General features: G+C 42.0%; 1 protein-coding gene across 3 annotated transcripts in view; it reads right to left on the bottom strand.

Moving 5' to 3' along the window:
- Nucleotides 1-622: 622 nt before the first annotated feature.
- The window catches only part of PDCD1LG2 (programmed cell death 1 ligand 2), a 58,457-nt gene continuing 39,534 nt past the window's right edge, over nucleotides 623-19,545 (bottom strand). For 2 of the 3 annotated variants that reach the window (XM_041743877.1, XM_041743879.1), the window contains exons 5-7: nucleotides 18,635-18,769; nucleotides 12,688-12,737; nucleotides 626-1,569 (exon numbers count right to left, since the gene is read on the bottom strand). In XM_041743877.1, the coding sequence (XP_041599811.1) occupies nucleotides 1,564-1,569; nucleotides 12,688-12,737; nucleotides 18,635-18,769 (191 nt within the window). In that variant the 3' untranslated portion in view covers nucleotides 626-1,563. Of the gene's footprint in view, nucleotides 1,570-12,687; nucleotides 12,738-18,634; nucleotides 18,770-19,545 lie in introns of all 3 variants that reach the window. The other variant, XM_041743878.1, reaches the window with a different exon arrangement.

The following is a 19,545-nucleotide window of genomic DNA, read 5'->3' as shown; positions in this document are numbered from 1 at the left end:
TCGTGTCTATGTCAGGACAAGGACCAAATGCCAATAGCAAAAATGAAAATATTTGTGTCAAGATGATGAAATCATAGGTAATTTTTGTTTGTTTGGCTTTTCTCAATTCCTCAAACTCTCCCAAATGCTATTTTTGCTTCCTTTGTAAAAGGTACTTTTTTTTTTAAAGACACAGAACTCATCCAGCTTTTGTGTTTTTAAGGAGTGCCATTATATACCTTTTAGCCAATCATATAAAGGTCGTAAAAAGTAAGAATATTACATGTAGCTATTCTCCTCCATATTTTGATGAGTCTCGGAGCCAACCATGCATGAAGCATCTACCCACCCAACACACCGTAGCACTGACAAAACCCTGCTCCCTTCTTGCCCTCCGGAGTTCTCACAGACTAAAGGGAAGATATAACCTGCTCCAATCCTCATGGTTCAAAACTGAGAAAGATAACCCACTAACCTAGGACTCTACTGGGCTTGACAAGGTATACATTTGGGAGTTTATAGGTTATGGTTGCAGCACAGAACAAACTTAACATGACTAACCGGTTGTTGCTGCAAGCAGTAAAATTGACCTTCCCCCTTGACACACACATAAGGGGATTCCACAGCATTTCTACATCACCAAACGTCAAAGGCCTTGCCTAGTGAGTGTCACTGTGTCCAGACTTGGAACCGAACTACTGAAAGGTGAAGTTTAAAGCTATTGAGAAGGCCAGGAAAGAAGCTTTGACCATTATGGGTACCCATCTGAAATCTTGGCAGGTACAGCATATTAGTGTGCCAGATTTTTTTAAATGGATGCCATTGGTTTCTGAGGTTAAAAAAAAAAAAAAATCAAAACAACAGCATTTTTTAAAAAAGGAAGATATAGTTTTTAAAAAAATCATTCAATATGGTGTCATTACAGGTTAAAACAAATGCTTTGTGATTTAGATCTCACAAAAATACTCAACGGCCTTTCTCTACAATTTGTAGTCGTGCACTACGTAATTAAATGCTTTCTGTTAATTCAAACAACTCAGAGGCTTTCAAGATTCCACTAAGCCATATGACATGTCAATTATGCCTTGACTTTGTTTAAAGCTCTGTGAGTTCATGGCCTCAATAAGCTTTTCTGGTATCCAGACAAAACTGTAGATAAAAATAATCTACTGGAAATTGGTCCATTTCTGTAACTGGAAATCATCTTTGCTTCTGGAAATCACTTTGGAAGTGTGAGGGGCAAAATTCCCTTTGTGCTCAGTCTGGCAGCAAGAAGGAGCCTCAGAACACTCATTGGCATCTAGCATCCAGCGTGATCATTTTCTAAAGTGCCGTAGTGCTTGCTTAGCGTCACAGTCTGCAGAGGGGAGAGCCTGGATCTGTGAGCGGCAGGCTGCCTGGCTTCCTCTGAGCACAGGAGGCCAGGAGCTGCCTCATCTTTTTGCAGTCTCCAGGTGAACACTGGGTCTACACATTGGAAAAGTACAAACAAGCAGCTCTGCAGGCCACAGATTCTTGTTCAGAGTCCAGAAGCTTCTTGAGGATGTCCCATCAGGTCTCACCCCAGCTCCTGAAACCACAGGTTCAAATCTGGGGAGAGAAGTCCACAAATAGGGAAAATCAGTTTTCTGATCAGAAAGGATATGAGCTCTCAAAAATGAGACTGGAGTGACAAACCGCTGAAGGGGGTGGAGGGCTGGGGGTGGGAAAGCTCATGTATCTGATGCAGCATAGTTCAGAAGCTTTGTCTGTGCTTCTCTACCACGGCCCTGGGTCCAGGTCTCCAGACTCATTGCAAGAGGTTTTTTCTCTCCATCCTCTGGCCTGCAGTCAGCTCAGTTCATGGGGATATTCAAAACCTTTGATAGATCCCCATTGCACTAGATATTTCTGTTCTTTCCTGCAGACTCGTTCTCCTCCCTGCTCTACTCTGCACAGGTCACAGGAGGATGACATTGGACTACTCACCAGGCTGTCTTCCCCCTGGCTCCCACTGTATGCTTTCCTCCCAGGCCAAAGGATAAAGAAAATTGCCATGGGCAGCATAGTGAGGGTGGGGTGTGCATGCTTCAGCAACTCCCCAGGCAGGTTGCCAACTGATTTTATCCTTGTGGAGGAGCCCTCTCCTACTGCTGTTACTTACCAGTGTTCTGGTAACTTCTTCTTCCCCCGTCCCCTTCAGGCCTAGGGATGGTCAACTCTTCCCTGCTCTTGCCAGCTCCAGGGTGCTCAACTTCCCCCATTGGTCTCCTCCATTCTTTGCTCTTGTCTTTGTAACTAATAAAATCTGTAAGTGTGCCCTCTACTTCCTGCTGAGACCTGACCAAGGCACCCATGCCTGATGAGTGAAATCTCACTTCCTTTGTCTGGAACTCCTGGTTCCCAGGATGGCCCCTGACAGTCTTTCCTTTTATCTCACACTTGGCTTTTTCCAGGCTAGGGGCCCATGGCTTTTTCCACGGATGCTCATGTCTCCCTACCTCTGCCTTTCCCCCTGGCCCCCCATCTAGAAAAGTCTGTAGCTTCCATTCTTACTTGGTCACCTCCAGGCACCTCTTCCATGAAAATTTCCCTCTTCTCTGACTATCCCCACCCTAAAATGATATTTTTCCCCATCTCTGAACTCTTATGTAGTATTTGTGCTTCTTATAAAGCCATAGAAAACTATAAAAAATACTCTGACTTCTCACACATTTAAAAACCATGACCCTAGGTGAATGAGGCTGTCAGTGTCTCCTCCTCCAACACCCCCCTCTCTCCCTGGAATAGCTGTTCTCTGCATGGAAGGAAGTGGGACATGGGGCTGGTGTTTCTGGGGATTCTGAGGATACGTAAATAAGGTGGGTTTTGGAATAAAGTGATAGTTTGAGAGCTACATGATTTTCTGAATATGTTCCAAGAAGTACATATGTACTTTAGAGGCCTTTGCAGGGATCTATGGTAGGGTTTATAGCCCCCCCTTCCAGTTTCACCACCATTTTAATCTGCTTTTGTGAGATAATAGAAAATCTATGTACTGGTCTCTGGCCTGGGTTCCTGGCACAGAATTCCTACAATCTTTGTAATTTCCTAAGAGATAAGAGCTCTAGGAGCCTCTTTTGTTCTAACCTTTGGCCTTTGACTTCACTTCCTGACAGAGTTCCCAAATCCCTTGAAATTTCCTGGATGATAGCACTGTCTTTTGTTGTGAAGAGGTTACTCTTGGTGAGCTCCTGGATGGGGGAGGAGGTGGGAGAGTGGGATGGGACTGGTCACCAGAAAGACCAAGCTATGATTAGAAGCTTGGAATTTTCAGCTCCATCTCCTACTCCCAAACCCCATTCTCCAGAGAGGGGAGAAGGGCTAAAGATGGAGTTAATGATTGGTTATACTTATGGAATAAAGCCTCCATAAAAATCCCTAAGGTAGGGCTTCCAAGAGCTTTTGCGTTGGTGAGCACATATTGGTGCTAGGAGAGTGGCAAACGCATAGAGCATGGAAACCCCCACATATCTTGCCCTATGCATTTCTTCCATCTGGATGTTCATCTGTATCATAACCTTTTATAATGAATTGGTAAAAGGTAAGTAAACTGTTTTCCTGAGCTCTATGAACCACTCTTGCAAATTCATTGAACCTAAGGAGGGGACGTTGGGAACCTCAGATTTACAGCTAATTGGTCAAAAGCACAGGTGACAACTGGAACTTGCCCCTGGCATCTGCAGTAGGGTGTGAAGGGTGGGGAGGGCAGTCTTGTGGGATCAAGCTCTTAACGGGTGGGATCTCATGCTATCTCCAGGTAGGTACTGTCAGAATTGAGTTAAATCATAGAACACCAAGCTGGTGTCACAGAGAATTTCCTGGTGGAGAAAAAAAACTCATGCATTCATGTCAGAGGTGTGGATGTAGTAGTGAGAGTAAAGGAGACACACTGGAAGACTGAAGATCACCCCCTTATGATATACAGGTATTCTAATATTTCCTTTATGAAAATGTTATCATGGGAAAAGGAAGAGAAGATCGGAAACCACTGAGGGGAAAAGGGGAACGGAGGCACCTGTGCCATGCTGGCCTGTGGAAGTTGTGGTCAGTTCTCAGGTGGAAGTTCTTAGGGGGAAGACAAGAGATTTATGCAAGAAAACAAAACAAAACCACAGACATTTGATCAATAGAGGGTATACAGAAATCTGGCTTTTAATTTTAGCCCAACTTATGCCAATGAGAATAGTTTTTTGAATACCTTGTCTCCAGTACTTGATTGTAAGAATCTTGGAGTACTAATGCTGTGCTTTGTTCATCCTTACAATTCCCACACAGCTGACCTGACACAAAGTCGTGCAAATAGCAGACAGTATGTAATGCAGAGTGAATGAGAGAATGAGTAGTACTATACTGGGAATCATAAGACCTTTATTTCTCTGTTGTTATTTCATTCAAGAAAGTCACTTAACATCCCCTACGCCAAATCTTGCCATCTGTAAAATGAGGAAGTCGGGTTACATGGTTTGTAACTGCTAACAAACCATGTCATGATGACTAGGATAACTCTTTTTTAAAGGAATCATGATCTATATATACGGTATCAAAAATCTACTCTTGAAATCTACTGGTTGACAGCTTGGCTACATGAGAGCAAAAAGCCATGGGCCCAGACCTGATCTCTTACATCCTTGCAGGAAGGATGTATGTAGCCGCTCCTTCTAGGTTCACTGGGTTAGGAACTCCTTTTTTTTTTTTTTTTTTCAAAGATTTTATTTATTTATTCATGACAGACACAGAGAGAGAGGCAGAGACACAGGCAGAGGGAGAAACAGGCTCCATGCAGGGAGGCCGACGCAGGACTCAATCCTGGGTCTCCAGGATCACACCACGGGCTGAAGGCGGCACTAAACCTCTCGGCCACCGGGGCTGCCCGGGTTCGGAACTCCTAAAAGACAACCAAGACGTTGGCATGTGTCCTTGAAAGAGGGCTCTCTATAGTTGATGAGGATCTAATGGAGAGTTCCCTATTATGCATTTGATATACTGGGATATGAAAGAGGGGATATGTAGAATGAGAGATAAGGATAGAGAGATCATTCTTCATCTAACAAGCACCCCTGGGTACTTAAAAAAAATGATACACTGAGACATTTAAAAATGTATTCACGTACAAAGAAAATTCAGAAAGCATACATGCTTTCTGTATGTACATGCTTCTAGCATGTAAAGATGATGATTATAGGCATTCCAATATTTTTACTTCACTTCTTTGTGAGAAAGTGGTTGGTGATCTATTTAAAATATTTTTTAAAATAGAGCATTAATGATAATGGTAAGTATATTTTTACATCCTACCTTTCTTTTCTTTTTGTTCTATAGAAAGCATTTCCCCATATTATCATGCCTCAGAAACAGAATTGTAAATGGTGGTATATGCTGTATGAGTAGAGGTTCCAGTTTTTCTCTGTTGTATCAGTCAGGATGAGACTTGGTTATGCTGCAGTAACAAACAACCCCCAAACCCCCAAGGTTTATTCTTGCTCATATTCCATATCCACTGAGGATCAGCAAGGGGCTCTACTACTTGTAGTTCCTCAGAGACCCAAGCTGAGGTAGCATTCACTACCTCAGATGTTGCTGGTTACCATGCCAGATGGAAAAAGAAAATACAGCAAAGCCCAAGTTAGCCCTTATATCTTCTACCCAGAAGTAACACACATCGCTTATGCTTATATTTAGTTGGCCAAATCGCGTGACCACACCCAACCACAAGTTAATTATAGAGATGTGCGATCCTATCACATATGCAAAAGCAGAACCAGGAACTATGTGAACTTGGAGAAGGATGGCAATGAGGTGTTTCTTTGGCTGCATTTAGTTTGACCCGAGTCTGTTGATTTTAGATATTAAAGTAAAGGCCTTGAAGGTCCACCTGGGGAGATCGAGAAGTCTGGATTTCTGCAAGAATAAGAACAGGCAACACTTCTCCCAGAGTGGCCTAGAAAGTTTGAGGCAGAGCCATGGGGTAGAAAACCCAGCCCTGCACAGCAGTCACCACACTTCTGAGTCCTGCAGGGCCCTCCCACATTAGCTGGGTCTCGCTTCAGATCTCTGGTCAATGAAGCAAAACCAAAGCTCTTCCCTTCCTCAGTGGGAAGGGAGACTATTTATCTGAGTAGAAGTCTTGGCAGATGGACATGCTCAGGCAAGTCCCAAGACTGTCTATTAAGGTAAATGTGTGACTAAGAACAGGAGGGTCAGGATGATGCCTGCACAGCCTGGGACTTGACACTGTCCCCATATAGGTGGTTTGGGGGTGAGGCAGAGCTGGGATGGCAGAGCACGGGTGTGGGAGAGTGAGTGCCCTGAGCGCCCTGAGCTGCCTGGACCCCTATGAGGCTCTGTCTTCAGTCTTTCTGGAGCTGAGATGGGAGCTGGGAGTAGCATCAGAGCACTGAGAAAAAGACCAAGTACAATCAGTGTGAGAAGGTACACAGACACAGACAACTTCTGGGTTGGGGGCCAGTGCACACTTTCTGGAGGGCCAGACTATAAAATCTTTAGACTTGATGGGCTATGTGGTCTCTACCATAGTCACTCAGCTCTGCCATCAGAGGCAGAGGGGGGCCATATGAAAGTTTGGGGGACAATAAGGAAACTATAAGCATGACTATATGTCAATAAAAGTTTGTTTACAAAAACAGGAGGTGATTTGCACCCTCCCTTCTCTTGAGCTGACACTTACCAATGGACAGTAAGTAGAATGTTAACTTTGGTCAACCACCATTTCATAGGTAGCTACTGAAAGTATAACTCATCCTAGGATGTCGTGGGCTTTGAAAGGAAGAAGATACTGCACTTGCTTTCTAGAAATGTATAACTCAGTCCTCTAGAAACAGCAGGTCCTACTTGCTGTGATCTATTACCTAGCATAAATGTTACAATTAATATACTCTGCTTTTTTTTTTAACAAGATTTTATTCATTTATTTGAGAGAGAGAGAGAGAAAGAATGAGTAGGGGAGATGGACAGAGGCAGAAGCAGACTCCCAGCTGAGCACAGAGCCAAAGGTGGGGCTCCATCCCAGGACCCTGAGATCATGACGAGAGCTGAAGGCAGATGCTTAACTGACTTATTTTCTTTTAATAAATATATGCCATTTAGGACATTAATGTTTATAACCTGGTCCTGTGAACCCAATTTTACTATATCCAGTACCTGCTTTCTAAGGATAAGAAAAAAAAAAAGCTTAACAGTAAGTGACAAATCAGGGAAATTTATAGACTATATAGCAGGTAATGGGTTACTATTAACTCTAAGTGAAGGCATAAGTAAAAAGATGGAAAAGATGCATAGACAGTTCCCAAAGAAGATAAAAACCTATAAATTTATGAAATGTTTTAGCTCACTAGTTACTTTAAAGTGCAAATTAAAATAATAATGATGGGATTGCCGGGGTGGCTCAGTTGGTTGAGTGTTCGACTCTTGATTTTGGCTCAGGCAGTGGTCGCAGGATCGTGAGATCAAGCCCCATGTCAGGCTCTATGCTGGGTGTGGAGCTGCTTAAGATTCTCTCCTGGGGCACCTGGGTGGCTCAGTGGTTAAGCATCTACCTTTGGCTCAGGTCATGATCCCAGGATCCTGGGATCGAGTCCTGCAACAGGCTCCCCAGAAGAAGACTGCTTCTCCCTCTGCCTATGACTCTGTCTCTCTATGTCTCTCATTAATAAATAAATAAAAATCTTTAAAAAAAAAAAAAAAGAAAAAAAAGACTCTCTCCCTTTCCCTCCACCCTTCCCCCCTACCTTATGCTCACATGCTCTCTCTCTCTTTTAAAGCAGGAGAGAAAGCGAGATGTACAATTTTCAATTTCTGAATTAGTAAAATTTGAAAACAATAATACCTAGCACTGGGATAGGTGTAATAATAAAACTAGGTCTTTCATATATTGCTAGTACAAATTGGTACAACCTGTTAGAGGGCAATTCAGCAATACATTCTGAGAGTCTCAAAAACGCCTACAGGTTTACCCCAGTAACTTGCATCTTAGATTTTACCTACAGTAATAATCAGAGCTGAATATAAAGATTTATGTATAAGGCTATAATTGTGATAATACCTAAATAACAAAAACATGAAATGATTCTATAAGGTACACATGAAATGTCCAGCAACAGGGAATTAGGAAGCTAAGTCCCAGTCCATGTATACAATAAAATATGAAAGCCATTAATCACATAAGTAATCCTAATAACACAAAATTAAGTTTAAAAAAACTATATCAAGCTATGTGTATACCTTATAATTTGATTTTGTAAAATTTAAATACAAAAAAATATTAGAAATTGAAGCAATATTAAGTATTAGCCATGGTAATCTGTGTGCAATGGATTCTAAATTACTTTAATTTCCTTTATACTTTCTTGGGCTTCATTTTTGCTCACGAAAAAAATATGTAATTTTAAAAATGTTCTAAAAGGTGTATAAATTATTTATTTTTGAGCTGGCCAACAACTAAAATTAAACAAGATTTAGCTTGTAGTAGTGAGAAAAAATTCAGTCAAAATCAGTTAACTTTTACATTTACCGCAGAATAAACTACAAGAACCACAGACTAATGGACGGTAAGATAGATGAATCATTTCCAAACCCTTCAGCTTAATTTTATCAGGGTATTTTGGTGACAGCCTTGTTCTTCCCCTCCTAGTTTACTCACCTATTCGTTATTTCAAAACACATAAAGTGCAGGACGCTGATAGGTCACACATCCTTTTGTTGCTGAAAGAGACAATGAGCTGAGCAGAAACCCTAAAAGTGAGTCTGTGTGCACATCTAGGGCAGCAGGATCATGGCTGAATGGGTTTTAGACAGAACCCGGGCCTCTTGGACAACTCTGTGACCAGATAATAGATAGTCACATACTTCTACTTTTTTTCAGGCTCAGAAGAGTCCGGGAAATTCACTTACTCCAGGCAAGGCTGCCCCCCTCACATCTCAATGCCTGTGACGGTTAATGTTCTGTGTCAGTTTGGCTAAATGACTGTTGTACCCAGGCATTTGGTTAAGTGTTGGTCTAGATGTTGCTGTGAAGCAGGTATTTTGTAGATGTGATAAACACTCCCCATCAGGGGACTTTAAATAAAGCAGATGACCTTCTAGGATGTGGGTGGGTCTCATTCAATTGGTTGAAAAGTGACAACAGAGGTTTCCCAGAGAAGGACTTCTGCCTCAGATTGTGGTGCACAGGTCCCACCTGAGTTCCCAGCCTGCTGGCCTACTCTACAGATTTAGGTTTCCGAATTTTAAGTCTTACCTGAACTTCCAGCCTGCAAGCCTGCCCTACAGATTTCACATTTGCCAGTCTCCTAGTGGTTCTGTGGTTCTGTTTCCCTGAAAGAGCCTGAAGTATCTCTTGCCCTCAACAACAGGCACCAAGTTCTTTGGCCCTCCAAACAATGGGCCCCAGACCTATTCTCTTCCCATTCCCCAAATCACTATTTCCATGTCCTGCTCCCTCTTCTTCCTAGGGGATCATCTCCAAAATGTGAAATGAGTTCTCCATAAAGTGTTAACAACTGGTGAGCAACTTTATAGGGATGCTTCTTCTCCTCCCCACTCGCTATCTCTGTTGCCATCTCTGTCTCTCTCTCTCTCTCTCGAATAAATAAGCACAATCTTTAAAAAAAAAAAAACACTGAAATCTAACACATTAATATTTGTCTAGACAAAGTCATAAAACATTATGCTAAGTAAAAATGAGCCATTTTTTAAATATTCCACCACCATTGATCATTGTCAATTTCTACATTTGAGTCAATCCACAAATAACTTTGAATGCGACTGGACCAGGAAGAAAACAACATAATGTGTTGGCATTATGTAAGGGTTAAAATATGCATGTATGTGACAAAAGATAAACAGAAACACAGATACACACATAAATGTTTTTTTTAAAAGAGCATCTATTCCACGTTTGGCAAATATATGGCCAAGATCTATGACTTCTCCGCATCCCCACCCGAAGCAGACATCATTTATCAATCACCACACTCCTCGCCTAGAAATGGTCTCCCAAACCATCCCCTTCTCTCTGCCCTAAGCACCTCCTGGAGCTGACAGGAGGCCTGTTTGCCCTTCTGCACTTGGTCCAACCCTCTCGGTTTACAGGTGACAAAACTGAAGCCCAGAAAGGGAGTGGATCTTACCTGAGATTCTATAGTTAGCTCACAGAAAAACTTGAATCTAAATCCCTTGAATTTTAATCATGATCTCTTTTTTATAAAAAGAAATATTTTGGGCACACAATAAAGTATAATATTGTCAACATCTATGTGCCTACCCCTCAGAATAATATCATTGACATCTGCATACCCAACCACCCAGTTTAAGAGGTTAAATTTGGTGTATATAATTTCCATGCTGTTTTGTACTTTTACTTCATAGGACTGTTTCCATAAATGCTACATAGAGGTTCTTTGCATGTTTTTAAACCCTGTAATTGCCAATATATTGTCTATATCTTTCTGAAATCTATCTTTCCTCTCAAATTATGTTTTTCAGTTATCCATCTCAAAAATACATCCAGTTTTGGTGCTTTCATTTTAGTTGCTATGTATACTTCCTAGTCACCTATTCTTCCATTGATTCATATTTGATTATTTCTAATTTGCTGCTCTTGTAAATACTAGTACCAGGAACATTCCTATGTGAGTCCTCTGTGATGTGTATCTAAGTGGTTCTGACCTCTTCACAGCATAGCACATATTCTCAGGTAAGTTCCAGGGAGGAGTGAGGAAGGGAGAGGAGGAACATCATTCCCTCACCTCATTGCCTCTCCCTGCCCCAGGTCAGAAGGTACAAAGGGTGATTATATTATCATTGGTTGGAGGAAAGAGAATTAGTCTTATTTCTTTAATTTGTCTTTTGACCAAGTATTTACTTCATTTTGAATTTCAGATACCATTTTAAAAGGATATGAGATTTTTCTGTTTTAAGGAGAGGTATTTGAAAATGGTTGATACCCTGTTAATCCAAAGAAGTCACTCTATTAACAGGGCAATATTCAGACGTATGGAGGCCGCAGGATGAGACATTTAGAATGGTTGCAAGCTTTTGAGCATCTCTCAATTCCTCAGATGGATGGTTCTGCCTTTCTTACTCAGATTCTAAGCTCTTTTCTGATAATACTTTCTTTCTAGGACAGAGGTTGCCACTGGCCACTGGTGGGCTCAGTTAGCCTATGGACATATTTTATTTGGTTTGTTTGGTACTTGAAATACTTTCAGGCAGCATTTAATCACCAGGATATTTTATATAAAAATCTGGATTTCCATCTTCTCTGACAATATTAGGCTAGTCCATTTGTCACCATTCCCTACCTGGTTATAGAATGTTCCTCTTACTCATTTCAACACCTGTCTGGCAATATGGGCATCTGAGTTTACCCCTCTGCTCTCAAGACTTTCACTATTTTTTCCTCCTGCTGAGTAGTTGAAGGAGACAGATGCAAAGGCTTGAGCTCATGGAACTCAGACAAATGCTTGAGGCCACTCCCATGGAAACTCACCTGTTGATCAAGTGGATGGATCTATAGGAACACAGGAGTTTTGTTTCTCAAGAAACAGATGTTTCAATTAGGACCGCCAGTATTAATCTGAAACTTTTCTGAGTCCAGAAAATCTCACTGTGGATCCAGAGAAACTCAGCATAACTGGACCTCAAGTATAGCTCAGGTCTAAGCTGCAGTTTGCTCCTTGGTTCTGCACCCAGGGATGAGTATTACGGCAACAGGCTGTATGTTCACGAATGGCTTTCAGGGATATGGTGGCAGGTGGGAGGCTGCAGGGCTTAATTTTATTCCTTCTGGTCCTATTTTATGCTTATAAGTTGCTGTGTGTTCTGTATCAGCCAGACACAGAACCTGGTATGGAAGGTTTTCTAGAGTTGCTTTTACAGTTGGTGCCTCTGGAATTTTACAGATATATTCAGCAGAATTCTAAAAAGACCAGTTCTGAATATTTTGAGTGGCTGATAACAAAGCTATTTAGAAATTTCTGTGAATTGCCTCTCATTTTGGTGAACTCATGAATTCATGTGTCACACCACGTGATTCCTAGATTACAAAACGAAAGGTGGCTTTCCAAGAGAGCTAGAAATACCCTTTGTGCAATATGACCCAGGCCTGTTGTCCTCAAAACACCACTTCCCCAGGGTCTATGCTTTTCATCCAACTAGCCCAAATGATTTTAGCAACCCCAATTCCCCTGACCTCCACATCCCATCTTCCACAAATTCCAACTCCAAGCCTGTCAGCTTCATGAAGAGACTTTCTTTCTACTCCCTGAGCATTACAAACTTGACCCATAGCCAAGACAACGTACTTAGTAATTGTTGCAAAAACAGGAGCTGTTGGTTGCTTTACAGTTGAATATCTTCCCTTGGTGTTAAGTATTAACCACATTTCTAAATATGTGAGCCCAGATGTCCTGTGCTGGAGAGCTTAGAAATATAGACATACCAAAGGCTGTACAACTGTTCTGTGGTTGTACAGCAGACACGTTTTTTTTCCTCCCAAGAAAGTATAGAACAACATACGGTTACAACAGCAACTAGCTGAAATGTCATTGAACGGAAAGATTCTGCAGAGACTGAAACCGTCCAGTTGCCCTTTGTGCATTCATAGAACAGTGGTCATTTCTTAAATCAAGCTGGGACAGAAAAAGACAAGACAAATCATGGACTACTCACAGCTCCGTCCACTTCCCTCCTTAGGGTGGTGATAGAGTTTTTTGTTGTGTCTGAAAAAGAGAAATTCCAGTGATGGAAAAAGATTAATGAGAAAAGTATTCTGTTTATAGGCTAAAAGATGGCAGAACAAAAAGTTAATCCAAATAAAAGACATGTAAAAATCTAAATGTGCCTTTTGGCTGGAGACCTCAGGCTGAATGACAGGGTATGTAAAACCATACTCTTAGGTGAAAACTGCAAACAAAGCAGTCCTCTGCTTTCCTTTCTCAAACCCTGGTCCCAGGCACTCAAAAACTGAGGGCCTGCTAATTTGGGTATTCAGCCCAGGAAACGTCTGGCTTCAGGATTCTCTCTCCCTTTTCTGCTTTTTTCTTGACTGCCGCTTCCTTCCTGTCTGCCCTACATAGCGCAAAAGGTCCGATCAATTATTTTATACTAAGGTGTACATGACAGATACTGTTTCAAAGTAACTCAGGGGGAAGAAGCACAAGTTCATAAAAGGAAACCACTGTTCCCCTGGTTTCATTTCTTTTTCAACCCCTGATGTCACATTCTCTCCCCTACATTGATTTTCTTCCAGAGCTTCATGTCCATGTCCTGCAGTTGCCTGGGTACCTGAACTCAGTGAATCCCTAATTCTGCTTCTGCTCTGTATACCAGATTTTTAGTAATTCCCTCATGACAATACTGACGTTGGCCTGGACTTGGAGGGCCTCCATCCAGCATTGCAGTCTTCTTTACAAGGATTTATATTTGATTTACACTGAGCCTAAGAGTTAACCCACAGAAATTGTCCTTGAATGGTAGAGTCCTCTCTTTTTTAAAATTTTATTAATTTATTGATAGACACAGAGAGAGAGCACAAGTAAGGGGAGCAGCAGACAGAAAATGAGAAGCAGACTATCTGCTGAGCAGGGAGCCCGATGTGGGGCTCAATCCTAGGACCCTGGGATCATGGCCTGAGCCGAAGGCAGATTCTTCACCAACTCAGCCACCTAGGCACCCCTAGGGCAGTCCTCTCTAATGCTTGGGATTAGTGCAGCCATTCTATGGTTCTTAAGTAACCATCAGCCAACATATTCTGTCTTTGGTTTAAATCCCTGTAAAGTCCTGGCTCAATCTCTCAGGACAGTGTCATTTAGACTGTAGAGTCCATGGGCTAATGGTGGTAGGTGAACTATTGGTTAGCAGCCCTCAATGAGACAATTATAGAGATCTAGTATAAACATTTAGAAACTTTAATAGTAATTTGTCTATGTTTTTTTTTCCTGACATTTATTGAAATGTCATATATTTATTGAATCCAGTAAAAACTGGGCTTGTATGTCTTTTTCTTTTTCTTTCGCTTTTTAGTAATTCAATTTTTAGCTTATTTTGCAAAAGCATTGACCCTAACATATTAAAAATATAATAAAAATAAATAGTTCCTTACCACAGAGCATTTGAGAAATACTGTTCTTAAGACCCGTAGGCTGAGGATCCTTGGGTGGCTCAGCAGTTTGGCGCCTGCCTTGGGCGCAGGCAGTGATCCTGGAGTCCAGGAATCAAGTCCCATGTCAGGCTCCTTGCATGGAGCCTGCTTCTCCCTCTGCTTATGTCTCTGCTTCTTTCTCTCTCTCTCTCTCTCTCTCTCTCTCATGAATAAGTAAATAAAATCTAAATAAATAAATAAATAAATAAATAAATAATTAATTAATTAAAAAAAAAGACCTGTAGGCCTATTCTAGAGATCTGGTCTCTATAGCGACCTGGTGACTCTTCCTGGATTCTGTGCTTGGCTTTTCCATTGGCCCAGCCAATGGTCAAGTCACTCAATTCTTTTGGAATGAAACTCTCTCCTTCCATTGCTCAAAATAATGCTAGTCAGATTGAGTCAATTGTTTTTAAGCACTTTGGTAACAAAAAAGGCCACACATTTTAGTGTTAGACAGACCTGTGTTCAAACCCCAGCTATATGACTTTAGGAATACTTTCTGAGCTTTGGTTTCTTCATCTGCCATGCCAACACTATCCCTTGCCTCAAGCAGTTTTTGTAAAATTAATTGAAAAGAAGTTTGTAAGGGGTCTAACCCAGTGCTGTCCAACAGCACTTTCTGCAAAGATGGAAATATTGTATATCTGCTGTGTCCAATGCAGTAGCCTCTAGCCCCATGTCACTGTTGAGCATTAATAAGGTATAAACACTTAAAATGTGACCAAGGAATTGAATTTTTATTTAATTTAAACGTAAATAACACATATGGCTATTATATCATATAGAGCAGATTAGCATGGGTACCTGCAGATAGTAAGTTCAATGTGTAAAATTTTATTGAATATCTACATATGCCAGGTAACGTTTCAGGCATATATTGGTGAATAAGAGAAATACAGCCCCTGCACTCATAAAACTTACAGACTAGCAGATGTAGCAGACCTTGACATTGTTTTTACAATAGAAGTTGCTAGCTTCTTCTCTAGAATCTAGTGAGTCACCTGGAGCCCTGAATTGTTAAAATGCTCCTCTTAGGTTGAGTGCTCCTCTTAGGTACAAAACCTTTTATGGACTGACCACGGCTGCCCCTCCCAGTACATCATGCTGTGCAGAGTTGGTCGTTGAAACATAGGTGGATAAATCTGTTTAGGAACCAAGGAGCCTTCTGGCTAGAAAGGGGATGAGATTGTTACCCCTTTACTTGACTCTCTCAGATGGATTGAGAAGTTCAGGGCAGCCTGGCTCTAAGAGGAACTCAAGAAAGTTATGGGGCACGTGGGTGGGTCAATGGTTGAGTGTCTGCCTTTGGCTCAGGCCATGATCCCAGAGTCCTGGGATCGCATCTTGCATCAGGCTCCTCGCGGGGAGCCTGTTTCTCCCTCTACCTGTGTCTCTACCTCTCTCTCTGTGTGTCTCTCATGAATAAATAAATAAAATCTTAAAAAAAAAAAAAAAGAAGAAGGAATTTAGGACTGCCATCCCAGGCTTGAGCAGAAGAAGCTGTCTGGGTGCAGCTGTAGTTAAAGCAGGAAGCCCCTTTGGTCTCATCAGCTCTTGAGGGTCTTGCTTTGGAAACAATGGTAAAACATGTGAAGGGAGCCAGAAAGTTGTCATTTTGGGTCATTCTGGTCTGTGTGAGAACCCGGACCAGCAAGGCTGTCTTGCATGTTGGATGGAGACCCTCATCCACCCACCCCAGAGGGAACAGAGCTGTATATGGCAGGAGTAGAAACAGTAGCAGCTCAAAACCAGGGCCCTCTGAGGAACTGACCTGGCACCCTGGGAGCCAGCAGCCTGTTTGGAAGCAGCAGCCCTGTGGGCTAAGTTAGCCTCCTGACAAGTCTGTGGGAGGTGAAGAAGTACAAGCTGCAAGAAGGAGACACTAGACTTCTGGCTAAGATGGGCAGGTGGGTGCTTGAGGAAATTAATTGGAAAATTAAAAGGGATGCAATTACATTTATAGCCCAAAGTATTAAAATAGGTCCTAGACATATAAATGTGTGCTCAGCGTATTGAAAAGAGAAGTAGGTGCTATGGCGATTTGCTGTAATGGGTATGATGAGGGCATAGAATCAGAGCAGGCTTGATGAAATGGCAGCTTGGCTGAGATTCAAAGGATGACAGGCATCAAGGAGGGCATGTGATGTGAATAGCTCTGGGTGTTATACACAACTGATAAATTATTGAAAACTACATCTGAAACTAATGATGTTACTGTACGTTGGCAAACTGAATTAAAAAATAAAATTAAAATGCATAGTAAAAAAATAAATAAAGGATGACCAACTCAGGCGAACTAGGAGAAGGAAGTACTTTAAGAAGAGCGAATGCTAAATGAGAAAACTCAGGATTAAAGGAGTTGGGGGTCTCTGAGAACTACAAACTCCTCTACAGCTAGAGCTTGGAGGACACTGGCCATGGTAAGGAAGTGTAAAGCTGTTGTGAGTCACACCACTCAGGGCTTGTTGGGGCTTCATCTGGTGAGCAGGGGAAGCCCTGGAGGAGGGCCAGTCATGGAGATGTAGTAGGCTGGTGGAATTTAGAAGCCTGTTCCAGCTAAAAGTGAAATAGACCGTATCACAAGTGGCAAGAATGCATGCAGGGAGACAAGCTGGAAGATCTTGTTCTAGTCCAGGTGAACCCCAGTAATGGCAGTGAGGTTGGGTCAGTAAGCTGTGAAATGCTCATCCTCATGTCATTTCCCATTTTACAGATAGAAAAACCATCTCAAAGAAGTTAGGTGATTCGTTCACGATCATAGAGCCTATACACGGCAGCATCAGGTCCAGACCTAGCCTTCGGACCCTGGTTTAAAGCTCTATTCACAGTGTCAGCCATTCTCAACCTTCTTCCATGACACATGAATCTGTGTCCATGGCAGATGCATTTTTGCAAGTGCACCTGTGTGCCTCCCATGAGAGAAAGCAGATCCCAGTGCATGTGAGTTGCGGGGTGGGAGTGGAGGGCATGTCTTATATAGACTGCTGTGATTTCACTCTGGTTCATTATAAACAAAAAAGGAATCATTTGCAAATGTATTCACTTAACTCTTATTAACAACAAGTGTCTCCCACCGCAGCTGGTACCTGAGCCTTGCACCCAGTTTGGAGCTGCTGAAATCCTTACTCACCTGTGAGACTGGGGTAAAGGATAATGGAAAGAATTTCTTCTGCTCTACCTTTGAGTGCTCTGCCCCATTTCATTCTCCCAAAGACAGTGGGGACAGAAGACTGTGTTGCTCATTTCCGAGGTGACTAAGAGGTTCTCAGAACCCAGGCCTGGAACTTAGGCATAGATCTGTGTTTCTGAGGGGTGTGTATGGAGGAGGTAAGAGAAGATGGCAGAAGATAAGATTCTGGTGAGGGATACCTGCCGTGGCTCTCTGAGGTCACAGACTTGCAGAAGTGATCCTGTTTGGTTAAAGTTCTATTGGATAAGACACTAAAAATCCTCCCTTATGGCGAGATGCTCTCCTTCTCCATTTCTATCATTTCTCTCTCTTTTTCTTTTTTCCCTTCTTCCTCAATCCTCACTGCCCCCCTTTCTGTTGACAATAGTTCCTGGGATTCTATAGTAGAGGGTTTTGTGGTTAGTACCCATGTTGGTGTATGTATAGGGCAATGGACAAATAGAGCATGACAATATCTTATGGCAGAAGAGAATACAGAAGTTAGACTATAAATGCAGCATGACAACCACCTAAAAGTACCCCAGTTCTCAAATAGTGTCCACCTCAAATTCCTATTATTTCCACATGCCATTTCCTTTTCTATAGACAAGGCCATGTGTAGACCTTGGGAGGAACACACTGGGTGCTGACAAAGAAACAGTTTAGGAAAGCACCAGTCTGCAGATATTGTGGCCAGGGTTCAAAGTTGCTCAATAGGAGTGGGTGGGGGAGAACAGGACAAGCTGAGGAAGGACTCCTGGGTTGCTGCTGAAAGACTTCAGGACACCATCAAAACAGGTGCTTTTCATGCCCCCAAATGGCCTCACACACTTTTCTCTTTTCCTTACCAACCAGGGGATTAAGATTCCTGGGGCTGGAGGAAGGGCTCAGCCTGCTGACACCCAGACTGGGGAAAGGAGGGATGAGAACCGAAGGATCTTCTGAAGTGATCTTGGCATCCTCCCCTCAGCGAACTCTGACCACACAGCGGTCTGCATTGCCAAAATAACACTGATCTCACGAAGCTAATGACACTTCTTGGCTCAAAGAACAAAGCAAACTCTTTCAGCACAGGAACAAAACATTCCTTTTAAAATACTTAGTATGAGGACTTCAGCTCACTGAAGACTAGAGCCATTTTCTTCTGGGGGAAAATCATCAGAAGGAGCCCCTAAGCTCAAAGTGATGCACAAGCCCTGAGGAGAATAGTATGAGACTGGGAAGCTGTAGGCCACTGGGGCAAAGCAGAGTCTCACACTGTAGACATTCAGTCCATCTGGTTACCATGAATAAAACTCACTTACTTTTTTTAAAACAAAGCTTTTGGAAGAGCTGTTTTCTTAGGGCTATCATTGTAGTTATGAATATCAAAACAATGATGATGGAAGGGATGACAACATGAAGCAGCCAGTTTGAAGAGGTATCAGGTTCATTGCCACCTGGATCAAAGAAAAACACCAGAATCCCATTACATGGTAGCTTGCAGGTAAACCAACAAGTTGGCCATCTGAGTAGGTTACAACCAATACAGCCAATATGCTGAGCATTTATTCCATGCCAGGTACTATTTCTCACATGCTGCATCTACTAGTTTGTTTACTTCTCACAGCCACCCTAAGTGCAGGATTTGCAATGACTCTCATTTTACTGGTGAAAAAAGTGAGGTATAGAGAGCTTAGAAAACTTTCCCAAAGTTATACAGTAAGAGATAGAGCTGAGATATAACCCAGGCTGTCTGGTTCCATATTCCATGTTTTTCATCATTCTGATACATCTGTCATCTATCTATCTATCTATCTATCTATCTATCTATCTATCTTATCTATCTATCTACTATCTATCTATCTATCTATCTATCTATCTATCTATCTATCTACTTATCATCTTTCTTTCCAGGATAGCCCTTCAACTCAAACATGTCTTCTCCCTCCACTGTCAAGCACTCTCAGTGCTCAGATTCCATACTATCAGTTATTCAATTTCAAGGATTAACAGGATCTTTTTGGAAAAATACAATATTGTAGTGTTAACATACCTTAGTATGAATTACTACAACTAGACCTGTCCTTGGCTTAGCTAATCAGTGTTCTGGCACTGAGGAAAAGGTGAGTTTAGTAGAGAGGCAGATGAGAAGAGCAATTTTGGAAACTGGGGAGGGCCTTGTAAAGGAGAGTTCTGGATATCTATAGGTTAGAATAAGGGCTCTAGACTGACT

Source organism: Vulpes lagopus, chromosome 2 (assembly GCF_018345385.1).
Source record: "Vulpes lagopus strain Blue_001 chromosome 2, ASM1834538v1, whole genome shotgun sequence".
Taxonomy (NCBI): Eukaryota; Metazoa; Chordata; class Mammalia; order Carnivora; family Canidae; genus Vulpes; species Vulpes lagopus.
This window is presented reverse-complemented; position numbering and strand designations above follow the sequence as displayed.